Source organism: Vulpes lagopus, chromosome 21 (genome assembly GCF_018345385.1).
Source record: "Vulpes lagopus strain Blue_001 chromosome 21, ASM1834538v1, whole genome shotgun sequence".
NCBI classification, from domain to species: domain Eukaryota; kingdom Metazoa; phylum Chordata; class Mammalia; order Carnivora; family Canidae; genus Vulpes; species Vulpes lagopus.
In genome coordinates, this window is record NC_054844.1 from 14,588,904 (window position 1) to 14,602,703 (window position 13,800).

General features: G+C 35.0%; 1 protein-coding gene across 2 annotated transcripts in view; it reads left to right on the forward strand.

Annotated features, from left to right (window-relative positions):
- The window catches only part of PTPRO (protein tyrosine phosphatase receptor type O), a 239,848-nt gene that overhangs the window by 131,002 nt on the left and 95,046 nt on the right, over positions 1-13,800 (forward strand). For both annotated transcript variants that reach the window (XM_041736849.1, XM_041736848.1), the window contains exon 2: positions 24-297. In XM_041736849.1, the coding sequence (XP_041592783.1) occupies positions 24-297 (274 nt within the window). The remainder of the gene's footprint in view (positions 1-23; positions 298-13,800) is intronic.

The following is a 13,800-nucleotide window of genomic DNA, read 5'->3' on the forward strand; positions in this document are numbered from 1 at the left end:
TTTTTTTCTCTTTTCTTAAACAGAATGCCACAACATTCCATGTAACTGTTCAAGATGATAATAGCATCGTTGTCTCTTTAGAAGCTTCAGATGTCATGAGCCCATCATCTGTGTATGTTGTGAAGATAACTGGGGAATCAAAAAATTACTTCTTCGAATTTGAGGAATTCAACAGCACTTTGCCTCCTCCTGTTACCTTTAAGGCTAATTATCATGGCCTTTATTACATAATCACTCTGGTAGTGGTAAATGGAAATGTGGTTACCAAGCCATCCAGATCAATCACTGTGTTAACAAGTAAGAATCGTTTGTAATATTGTCCTCTGTGTCTCTTTTTTGGGTATATTCTCATGGGTCTCTCACTGAAAGTCAGCCGAGAATGGCAATATCAGTCACCTTAAAGTCGATTGACATAAATTCAAAATTCTGCTTTATGTTGAGAACACAGTGTCTTGCCAGCATTTGATAATGTTTAACTGTTACCTGTTGTTAAAGGAAAAATCTGCTTTAAACCAAAAAAAAAAAGTAAACTTCAGTGAGATAGTATATTTTCCTACTGAATATTAATTTTAGATTCATGATTGGACCATGTAGTTTTTTGCTATATAACTTAATAGTATTATCATAACTAAGCTATTTTTTTTCCAGAGCCCATACTCTCTTATTAAGCAATTTGGGTTTTGAGACAGTGAATTTATTCAAATTTAGCCTGCTCAAAATTAATTGTGCATTTTTAGCTAAGTGAAAATAAAAGATATTAGTTATCAGTTTCTATTCTTGACCTCACCCGCCAAATAACCATGGCTTCCACTGCCCAAGAAAAAATACCAAGAAAAAAACAAATCATTGGCATTTTAACCTTCAGTAGTTGATATCTTAAAGTATTGATGCTGATATTAGGAATTTTTAGGAGTAATTTTAACTATAGGTGATTTTCACTTTTCTCTCTGGGACTTTAATACCTAATCTCAAAGTAAGATATGCAACTCTACCGCAAATTTTGAAGTATGTGTTAGAATAAAAACTATTATCTATAAGATGGTAGAGTAAAAAAAAAAAAAAAAAAAAAAAAAAAAAAAAAAAAAAAAAATAAGATGGTAGAGTTTACCACTGAAGCAATTTAATGGCTCAGTGAAGTTCTTTTTTGTTTATTGTTCTTCAGTGTAAATTTGCCAGTGGCTGCGATTTTCTAAATACCAGTTATATGCAATCATTTTCACCACAATTAAGGAAAAGGACAATGATATTGTTCTCTTGGGATAAAAGGAAAGAGAAACATCAAGAAGCAAGAACTGAGAATCAAGCTGGAAGACATGTTTTTAGTATGTCTGTCAAAAATTAATTAAAGTTTCCTTTGGCAGAGTCCCAGAATCAGTATCAAATCCTAAAAATTAGGAATGGAATGACAAACCCAAGACCTTCAAGGTTTACAGATATAATGAACAAATCTAGGACCTAGTAGAATTAAAGGAAGAACCTGCCTGTTCTAAAACACTGTTTTAAACAAGTTGCAGAGAAAGGTGAATTGGGAGTTAATAGGTCCAAGGTAGCAGATCTAGGTGTTTGATGGCTGTAATATAATTCCTTTAAATTAGAAGCTCTGCCTTAACTCATCTTCATAATCTCGTAAGTACCTAGCATGAACTTTACAGTTAATAAGCGATCAATAAATATTAATTCAATTCAGTTGAGCAAGTAACAGGATAAAGAGCTGGGCAAAAAAGACTAAGGCACAAAGCAAAATAAAAGTATAGTTACTATTGCTGAACTAACATTCATTAGCATGCACTCAGCCACTTCAGATCAGAAAAGCTCTAGCAGTCAGCCCTTTAGCTAATGGTTCATAAAGACATTTGGTAAGTAAGTAAATGATAAGTAAATGATAAGTAGGTACAGTATAAGAGATTTCCATAATATCTCATTGATATTTTACTGTGAGCAATGAGTTGCATTCAAAATGTGTTTTATTTTCTTTTGTGATTTCTTTTTCGACATATGGTCCGGGAGGTGTGTGGTTGAGTATCCAAAATTTTGCAGTTTTTCAGAGATCTTTTTATTAATTTCTAGATAAATGCTGTTGTGATCAAAGAACATATTTCATGTTATTTCAATTACTTTAAATTTGTTGTGATTTATTGTATGGCCCCAAATATGGTCTGTCTTGGTGTGTATTCTGTGGGCACTTGTTGGGTGAGGTTTTGATAAATGTCAATTAGGTCAAGTTGGTTGTTCAAGTCTTCTCTACCCTTACTAATTTTCTGTCTACTTGTTCTAATAGTGACAGATAGTGATATATGAAAGTCTCCAACTATATCTATAGATTTGTTTATTTCTCCTTATACTTAGTTTATGCTTTACATATTTTGAACTTTATATGAAGCTTAAAGCTTTACATCTTTAAACTCTTAAGATTAATATGTCTTCTTTTTTATTGAGGTGTAATTGACATATAAGTTTCAAATATACAACACAATGATTTGATATTTGTATATACTGCAAGATGATCACCACAATAGTCAAGTTACCATTGTCACTATTCAGTCTCATTCTTTTTCTTGCAATGAGAACATTTAAAATGTATTCTCTTGACAACTTTCAAATATGCAATACAATACTATTGACTATAGTCATTATACTGTACATTACATCCCCATGACTTATTTATTTTATAACTGGATGTTTGTACCTCTTGACCCCCTGCACCCATTTTGCCCACTCTACGACCCTTCTCTCCTCTGGAAACTGCCATTCTGTTCTCTGTAACTATGAGTTTTGCTTTGTTTTCTATGCTTTTTAGTTTCCATATATAAGTGAAATCATACAGTATCTATCTCTAACTTATTTCACTTAGCAAAATATCCTTAAGTTCCATCAAGTTGTTGCAAATGGCAAGATTTTATTCGTTTTTATGGTTGAGTAGTATTCCATTGCATATATATACATCACATCTTCTTTATCCATTCATCCATTGGTAGATGCTTAGATTGTTTACATATCTTGGCTATTGTAAATAATGGTTCAAAGAACATGGAGGTACATCTTTTCAAATTATATACATCTATCTTATATATATCTTTTCAAATTGGTGGGGGTTTTTCCCTTTGGATAAATACCAGAAGTGGAATTGCTGGGGCATATGGTAGTTCCATTTTTAATTTTTTTAGAAATCTCCATACTGTTTTCCACAGTGGCTATGCTAGTTGATATTCCTACTAACAGTTCTCAAGAGTTGCTTTTCTCCACATTCTTACTAACACTTGTTACTTCTTGCCTTTTTGATAATAACTATTCTAACAAGTGTGAGGTGATATCTTATGGTGGTTTTGATTTGCATTTCCCTGATGCTTAGTGATGTTGAGCATCTATTTATGTGCTTTTTGGCCATCTGTATGTCTTCTTAGGAAAAATGTCTAGTCAGATCCTCTGACAATAATAATTAGTAATATAATAATAATAATAATAATATATATATATATATATAAATCACTAATTAGTGTCCTTTCTTCTCAGCTTAGAGAAGCTCTTTTAGCATTTCTTGTAAGGCCAGTTTAGTAGGGATGAATTCCTTTAGTTTTGCTTGTCTGGAAATATTTTTTCTCTTTCAAATCTGAATGATAACCTTCCCAGATAGAGTATTCTTGGTTGTAAGTTTTTCCTTTCAGCATCTTGAATATATTTACCACTCTCTTCTGGTCTGTAAACTTTTTGCTAAAACATATGTTAATATTCTTATGAGGTTAATATTCTTATTTGTATGTAACTTCTCTTGCCCCTTTAAAGATTCTCTCTTTCTCTTTAACTTTTGACATTTTAATTATAATTATAATGTGTCTTGAGTTGATGTCTTTGGGTTAATCTTATTTAATTTTCTGGGCTTTCTGGATACAAATATCTGTTTTCTTCTTTAGGTTAAAAAAGCTTTCAGCCATTATTTCTTCTCAAGAGTTTTCTGCCTCTTTCTTTTTTCTGGAACAACTAGAATGCAACTGTTATTCCACTTGAGGCCGGTCTTATATGTTCCCTAAGATGCCTTCATTTTTAAAATGTTTTTTTTTTAATTGCTCTGTTTGAATGAGTTCCACTGCTATGTTTCTACAGATCCTTTCTTCCATTTTATTAGTCTCTGTTGAATCCTTGTAGTGTATTTTTCAGTTCAGTTTTTGTCTCTTTCAACTCTGTGACTTCTATTTGGTAATTTCTTCATTGAAATTTTCAGTATGTTCATTCATTGAGTTCAGTGACAACTTTATGATTGTTACTTTGAACTTTTTATCAGGTAAGTTACTCATCATTCATTAAAGGTTTTTTTTTATTATTTTATCTTGTTCTTTTGTTTGTAACTTATTCCTCTGATTTCTCATTTTGCTTGACTCTCTGTATTTATTTCTATGTATTAAGTGAAACAGCTACTTCTCCCAGTTTGGAAGGAGTGGCCTTGTGTAGGGTATGAACATTATTGTTCAACTTTGCCCTGGCCCTTGGTTGTCTCTCGAATCTTTGTGATTGTCTAGGCAGCCTGATTTATTCTTGATAAGTCTCAGTTGGTGAGGGTATGCTAAGATCTGTCAGTGTTCCAGAGGGAGGGATTTCACTCAGCACCTCATTTAAGGCTGATTGAAAGCCATGCCCTCTGGCAATAGCTTTTAAAGTATGAAAGTATGTACTGTCCTGTGGGACTACAATTGTTAACCCTGCAGTCCTCCAGACCAGGTGATCTGGAAGTATTCCCTGGACAACGGTTGCCCAAATCAGGGCTCCAAACAACTGTATAAGCTCCTTTCTGGACTAGCAAGTGGTAGCATGAATGAAGAAGGTTAAAAAAGCAGTGTTACCTGACCTAAGTTCTTTAGGAGCACCTCCAAAACCTCTAGATGTGTGACAAACCTGAAGCCTGCCTCTCAGGCTGAGACAAGTATATAGGCCTGTGTCTGCTGTTGTATTGCAGTGTACTGTCTGTACAGTACAGTACTGTGCAGTGCCCTGAGGTTATTAACCTGCCAATAACTGTTTCTTCAATTGTTATAGTTCTGTAGGACCCAGGAACACAAGTGTCTTGGCCACCAGAGCCAGGTGATTAAAGAACATCCCCTGTATGGACTGTATGAGCTCACTAGCTTTAGGGAGGCAGTGGGGCAACACAGGGCCAATGCACATGCACCAGCTTTAGCAAGATGTGACCTTTTTATCTGTATGCAATGGCCCTCTTTATCCCAAGAAATATGTTTTGTGTTGACATCTATTTTGTCTGCTATTAGTATAGATATTTTCATTTTCTTCCTAAGTTTTTTCATGGTATACTTGTTTTATCCTTTTATTTTCAACTGTTTGTCTTTATGCATTAATAGGTCTCTTGTATTCAGTTTGCTTTTCTTTCTAATCTGAAAATCTCTGTCTTTTATTTTTTTAAAAATCTGTTTCTTAATCAGAGTGTTTAGACCAGCACTATCTAGCAAAAATAAAATGTTAGCCATATATGCATATTATGTTTGGGGGTAAACACATTTTAAAAGTTTCTGAAAATGTGAAATTAATTTTAATAACAGCTTTTTTAATCCATTCCACTTGAAATATTACTAATTCAATATATAATTAATATAATAGTTTACACATTGGGGCACCTGGATGGCTCAGTGGTTGAGCATCTGCCTTCAGCTCAGGGCATGATCCTGGGGTTCTGGGATCAAGTCCAGCATCAGGCTCCCCTCAGAGAGCCTGCATCTCCCTCTTCCTATGTCTCTGCCTATCTCTCTGTGTTTTTCATGAATAAATAAATAAATAATCTTCAAAAAAAAGTTTACACATTTATAACCTTTATGCCTAAATTTATTAAAATTAAAAGAAGTTGCAAATTCCTCATTTTTTAAATTAATTGATTAATTTATTTATTGAAAGGTTTTATTTATTTGACTGTGTGAGAGAGAGAGAGAGAGAGTGCACAAGCAGGGGGAGGGACAAAGGGAGGGGGGGGAGGAGACGGCTCCTCACGGAGCAGGGAGCCTGATCTGATGCAGGACCTTATCCCAGAACTCTGGGATCATGATCTGAACTGAAGACAGATGCTTAACCAACTGAGCCACCCAGGTGCTTCACACTAGCCTCATTTTAAATGCTCAAAAGCATATATGGCTAGTGGATCAATGTTGACAGTGCTACTTTAGAGCAATTTATACTTAATGTAATTATTTATACTGTTGGATTTCAATTAAATTTACCATATTGCTAAGCTGTTAGTGTGGGAGGTTGAGTCAAGTGGGGTTTAGGGTATTAGTCACATTCGGTTCACACAGGTTTCACATTTTTCTAATGTTGCCTGCCAGCAATGGTGGAGTGTATTTCTCAGTGTTCCAATTCTATCCTCAGTATCAGCAAGTCCTGAATGCCTGCATCACAGAAAGTCCCCATGATTTTGCCCCCTCCCTCACAATGGATTTCTTTTGCTTTTTACTAGTGCTAAGCTTTTGGTGAAGATAGGTGAGGTTCTTGGTTCTCCTGGTTCAGCTTCAGGCCTGGGCAGACCTTGTGATCCTAAGTGGGAAATTCTCAGCATTCCTACCCCTCACTATACACTGACAGCCAGTCTACTTCAAATCTGTGGAAGGTTTGGGGTTGGAGTTTCCTGCCTTTTCCCCAGTAGTAGAAATCTACTTTGTATGAGTGGATGATCTTAGGCCCAATAGAGTTTCTGCCCCTCTCCTAGGACCAAACTCTTTCACTTCTACCCATCCCTCAGAAGGGGGTATATTTTCCTGAAAAGTTGGAGGGAAATATGTTTCTGCCCCTCCCCAATGCCTTAAGGCTTCTGTTTTGCATTCAAGGAAGATGCACAGAATTGAATAAGGTTTCAACCTGATCTATCAGTGGTGCAAATTATTGTCTCTTACCCTCAGTATTCACATGAGTACCTGATTAAAGCCCACAATAAGAGCTAGAAATAAAGTGTGGATTCCACTTGTGTCTGAAACTCTGAATCATTCTAAACTAGTGCTGTCCTAGAATGTTTGGATGCTGGAAATGTTCTATATCTGCATTGTCCAGTACAGTAGCCACTAATGTTTAATTTTATTTAGTATTGATTTATTCTAAGTTTAATTAAAATAGCCACAGGTGGCTAATAATTATTTTATTGGACAGAACAGTTCTAAACTATCATTGAAAACACACCCAGCCTTTAAGAATTCATTAAAATTTATCTTCTTTCCTACTTTAATGGAGCCCCTCTCTTCCTGTCATGTTCTGCTAAAGGTGAAGCAGTTAATGTCCCTTCTGCTTGCAGGGGGCTTGTCACTCTTAGGTATTTAGTTCATTTGGTTGCTTTGCAATCTCATATCTCTGATAGACTCAAAAAAATTATCTCATAGATTATTTGGCTTTTTCTTCTTGTTGAGAGTTGAGAGAGTGACATTGACCTATAACTTTCTACATCCTAAGTGGAAGAGGAAATTTGCATTGAATGCTAAAGAGCAAAAATTAATTAATGATGGTTTCTTGTCTCTCATATTCTGTCTCATTTTAAAAACTCAACTATAACATCCAAGATTTTAAAAGGTATAATAGGTTCAGAATATAAGAATTGGGAATTAAGGCACAAGTATTTCTGTGACATTAAGCATTAGGTGACCTTAGATGACATTTGGTTTCAGTGCCCTCCTTTAAGAAAGAGGGTATTTTAAAAACTACATAATGACTAAGATTAGTTTTGAGCTCTAAAATTAACCACTATTTGTCAGTTAATGATGTATTTTTGTCATCTTTAGTTTTATAAGGGGAAGCTTTTTTTTAAGTTTAAGAAACATTCATAGTATCTGCTCAAGGAGATGACACATTGCTCTTGAGAATAAAAGGGTACATTTGTTGCAGGCATTTATTGTGTGTTAGATGCTTATCTTGATGAAATAAGCAGTGACAAAGCAATTGGCCCTGAGGCAGTCCTTTGATAGTTCTCTATACTTGTTCTGAGTCTGGTGCTCTTAGAGAAGGCTGAGAAACATGGCAAAAAATAAATTCAGCACAAATAAGTCATTTGGCCAATTCAAAGGAGTTTCACAACCCTTAGTCTGCGACATCTGATTAATATTTAATTGATTAAGAACCGTCAGCATATTGCCTGAACTTTAGAGAGAAGTCCTTTCTTAATAAATAAAATAACACATGAAAACAATTGCTTAAAAATAGGAGAAATGTTATTTACACACTGCTGTCTCATGTATTAGTAAAATCTGAGAGATAGTAGTTGTAAACATTGCAGAACATGTTAGAGAAACCCTACAAATATAGTGTTATGTATTCTATAATATATTGTATAAATATAAGCCTGTAATCATACATTATACAAATATAAATTCATGTATTATAAATAAAAATAATGCACAAATTTTTATTTTATTTATTGCATACATTCTATATGTCATGTCCTTCATACCCACACTGAAAGATGGTAAACTCTAATGTAAAAGGCGAACAAACCATTATAAAAAACATGATAAATGGTAGAGGAGAATTATGTGAGAGAGATTGCTCAGGCTTCCTAGAGAATATTGGGAAGGCACCTCAGAAAAACAATCATTGAGAATGTAGTGAAAATTTGCTAAAATAATAAAGAATGAAAGTGTTAAAACAGAGCCAAAGTGAATCATATTTGCAAAGAATGGAGTTTTGCATAGCATGACCCTCTTGTGAATGGCAAGGAGTTAAGATGGCAAGCTTCCATGGTTCTAGAAAATAATAAGAAAAGTAGTTATAAAAATTGGGAGGAACCTTGACTACCTTACAAAAGAGTTTAGACTTTATAAGTGATGAGGAATGGTGACAGATACAAAGAAAGGACATAATAAGAAAGCTCCTTCTTAGAACTGTAAGTCATAGGATCCTCAATTCTGCGTTGGAATGGGCAGCTATTTTGAGTAGTGGCCCAAAGTATGAACTTTAGAGCCAATAAAGAAATCTAGAAACCATATGTGATGCATTAGGCAGGTTATTACTTTCTTTAAACCTAAGTTTTTAAATGTTCAGTCTATCTCAGGGGTTAGCAAGCTTTTACTATAAAGACTTAGGTAATAGGTATTTTAGGTTCTGTGGGCTTTACAGTCTGTTGCAAATATTCAACTCTAGTGCTGCAGCACAAAAGCAGCCATAGGTGATACACAAGCGAACAAGCATGGCTGTGTTCTAATTAAACTTTATTTAAAGATACTAAAATTTGAATTTCATATAATTCTGATATATCATGAAATATTCTTTGGTTAATTTTTGTCAACCATTTAACAATGTAAAGGCCATTCTTAACTCACAAGTCATACAAAAACCAGTGGCAGGCCAGCTTTGTCTTGGGGGCTGTGCGTTTGCTGATTTGGTAGAGGGTATTGAAAATAGAGTAGTATTTTCTAATGTAAAATATATTAAAATAAACTCCTTAACAAAATGTGTAGCACTTAATATAAGATTGATAAATATAAACAATGCCAATGATATAAAACAGAAAATTACTCAAAGGATTGGAAGCAAAGGAGAGTCAAAACAGGGCAAAGTCAGTGGCAGATTTAAGGGAGATTTAAGGGATTTAAGGGCAGATTTAAGGGAGAGACACTGACACAGAGCATCAGGTAGACTGCAGGCTTAGAAGTTTTGAGCAAAAACAAGTAGAAAAAATTAAGATCAGATTGGAGGCAAGAAAAATAACTTAGCTGTTGACATATTCCAGGAAGTGGTGAAGACTTGAACTAAATTCATGAGTGTGATAGTAACCATGACTCTTGGACCACCGGAGGTGCCAGCTCACCTCAGTGGCCTGAATGGATAGAGCTGAGGTTGGGTTCCAAATGACCATTTAAACTTATGTTAGGAGCTCTGGCCTGGGACTTGAGATCGGTCCCTTTTTTCTACTCCTGCTATCAGAAGTGAGGGCCTTGGGATGCCTGGGAGGTTCAGTCAGTGAAGCGTTCAACTCTTGATTTTTGCTCAGGTCATGATCTCAGGGTCATGAGATCAAATCCTACACCAGCTCCGTGCTGAGTGGGGATCCTGCTTTAGATTCTTTCTTTCCCTCTCCCTTTGCCTCACCCCACCCATTCATCCTATCTCACTCTTAAAAAAAAAAAAAGTGAGAACCTAGTCACAGATTTCTCTCCTTTAAGAGGACTGTGTCAGAACAGACACATGTAATATTAGATTACATCAAAAGCAAGAATGCTGGTCACTGATCCAACAGCTCCTTTAATTTTAACCCATCAAAATAGAGCAGTCTCAGAAAAAAGCACCTCTCAGCTCTTAGCAATTACCAACAAGTACAGTGTTAACTTTGCCTTTTTTAAACAGTATTTGCTCCACATTTGCTTTGTTCCTTCATCTTCTATCTCAGATACTTACTTCCAGACATTTAAGAATCACTTCGTGATTGTCATGAATGATTCAAGAATAATTAAGAGACATAAAATAGTCTTCAATTTAAACATCAGATTTTATTATGTGTGACACCTAAATGAGAAAAAAAGATGATCATATTAAACATCATTTAAAGCTTTTTAATTAAAATTAAAAAATGGAAATTTAACATCAGGATTTATTGCCAACATAATATAGTAAATATCTGCTTCTGACACACTCTGCTCTTATCACAAAGCAAAAAGAAAACCAGAAGTATATTGGTAGGCTCAAAAATAAGGTAGTTGGGATCCCTGGGTGGCGCAGTGGTTTGGCACTTGCCTTTGGCCCAGGGCGCGATCCTGGAGACCCGGGATCAAATCCCACATCAGGCTCCTGGAGCATGGAGCCTGTTTCTCCCTCTGCCTATGTCTCTGCCTCTCTCTCTGTCTCTCTGTGACTATCATAAATAAATAAAAATTAAAAAAAATTTTTTAAAAAATAAAAGAAAAAAAAATAAGGTAGTTGTCTGTATGAATCAGAAACTCCAAGTGGGGAGATAGGATGAAGTTCTGGGGCCTCTGTTCTCTGCATCTGGATGAACACAGCCTTGATCTTGTACCCCAACAGAGAAGGATTGAAATGCCCCATACCAGGTAATGCATAGAGCCAGCCCTCCTGCTTACAGCAGATTCTTTCTGCTTGTAATAACATTATAGATGGAGGCCTTGGGATGCAGGAAACATGCATTCAGTCTTACTATCAAGGACCAAATTTAGTTACCCTCTGGCTCAAGGAATGAATTTGTGATAGCTGGCTATATTGTCCACAATACCAAGAACCTCATAATAATATTAAATGTCCTGGTTCTAAACTGGGAGCTGCAGTGTGCTGAATGGATGCAATAGCTAAATTGCCTCAACAACAAGAATAATTAGCAAGAAACAGGGCAATAAAAATCCTAAAATTAGCATAGGGCCTGTATATCAAAACACAAGAAGAATCTATTTTTAAAAAATAGACATCTAAACAACAACTATGACATTGCAGATTATGTTTTGTGTAGCAATTTGAAAAAAATTTACAGTATGTTATGATGTTCAAAAAGATAAATATAAGAATTCCATCCATTCAAAAGGATTAAAACATAATGAAGAAAGATTGGCAGAAATTAAACAAAAATGCATCAAATAAACATAGATTAAAATCTGTTAGAAATGCAAAATACAGTCATTTAATTTAATATTTAATGGATTAGGGCGGGGGTGGGGGTGAATGGATAACGGGCACTGAGGGGAACACTTGACAGGATGAGCACTGGGTGTTATTCTGTATGTTGGCCAATTGAACACCAATAAAAAATAAATTTATTATTAAAAATTAAAAAAATATTTAATGGATTAGATTAGGCAAAATTCACTTAATCAAATTTAAATTAAATCAAAAAACTTCAATTCATGGGATAAATTCTGTACTGATAACAGTTAAATAGTAAATTGAAAGGTAATACTCTGTGATTGCCTCATAGTTTAGCACAATTCTCAAATATGAAGGTGGGAGAGGCTTTAACTAAGGAGGTTAAGGGTTCCAGAAAAAAAGAATGCAGTGACTCAGATGGTTAAGCGTCTGCCTTCAGCTCAGGCCATGATCCAGGGTCCTGGGATCAGAACTCCATATTGAGCTCCCTACTCAGTGTGGAGTCTGCTTCTCTCTCTGCCCCTCCCCCCACTCCCTTTCGCGCGCTCTCTCTCTCTCTCTCTCTCTTTCGCTCTCTATCACTATTTCTATCTCTATCTCACTCCTCTCTTTCAAATAAATAAAGTCTTTAATCTTCTTTTTTAAAAAAAGGAAAAGAGAATGGAAGGAATAATGGGCACAATATTTCAAGAACTGACTATGAAAATAAGAGGGCTCCTGGGTGGCTCAGTGGTTGAGCATCTATCTGCCTTTAGCTCAAGTCATGATCCCGGTGTCCTGGGATCGAGTCCCACATCAGGCTCCTTGCATGGAGCCTGCTTCTCCCTCTGCCTGTGTCTTTGCCTCTCTTTCTCTGTCTCTCATGAATAAATAAATAAAATCTTAAAAAAAAAAAAAAGAAAAGAAAAGAAGAGTGACATGTATCCACAGATTGACAAGTGTCCAAATCGCTAGTAAGGTAATTCAAAAATAAGATCACATCTAGATATGTGATGGTGAAACCACAGATTATCAAGAATGAACAAAAAGCTTAGAAGTTATTAAAGGGGAAAAAAAGCATAATATCTACAAAGAAGTAAGTGTTAGACTGACAGAAGTTTTCTCTTCTACAATAATTGATTCTAAAAGACAATTGAGCAATAGCTTCAAAGTAATGAGAGGATATCTTATAATTCTGTATCCGCCTAAACTACATCAAGACTAAATATAAAGAACCTTTCCAGATTACAAATCCTAGGAGAATTTAACTCCTAGGCCATAACTTAAATAACTACTAAGTGATATGTTTTAATAAGGAAAGTGAATCATAAGGAAGGCATAGGACACAATTGAAATAAAAATGACAGTGATAATGCAGTAAATGACAAAAATTGCATTACAAATTATCAGAAAATATGGAAAAAGAGCCCAAGAAACAGACAAAAGAACCAAACAATTTTAAGAAAAAGGAAGCTGAATGGCCAGTAAACATAGATAATCAACTTCTTTTGTGAACAGGAAATTAAAACAGAGGCAAAATTTCAGGTCTCAGAGTGGCAAAAACTAAAAAGGCTGATATTAGCAGGTGTTGGATAAGAATATGAAGAAAGAGGGATCATGATACACTGTCAATAGAAATGTAAACTGACAAAGTTAGAACACATTTTCACAATATCTCATACAATCCAAGATGTGCATACCCTACAGAAACATGTCCCAAGACATTTATTGCAACATTGCAACAAAAGTGGATGATTGTAGCTAACAAAATAACAAATAAACTGTATAGTTTGTATAATTCTAAAGTGAACACTAAAATAAAGTTTCTGGAGATACTTGCATCAAGATGAACAAATCTGAAAAGCACTGATAGTTGGTAAAAGTAAGCTGCAGAATGATTCATATAATATGAGATCATTAACATACTTTAAAACATGCAAAATAGCATTCTGTATGGATGTGGGATACATATACATATAAAAGTAAAAATCACATCGAAGATAGGCATCAAATTCAGAGAAATAATTTACCTCTGGCCAGGGAGGGAGACAAATGGGATCTGAGTAAGTTATATGAGTGATTTTCAAATATATTTTGTAATACTTAGCTTTTTGAAAATAGAAAAACCTGAGGACAAAAAAGGAATAAACAAACAGAAGTAATAAATAAATGATTCACATTTTCTAACAACTCTATTTCTCTATTCAGTCCAGCCTGGTTCCTAAGACAAGAAATGGAAGAGTACACGGTGGCTAGCAGAGAAACGGT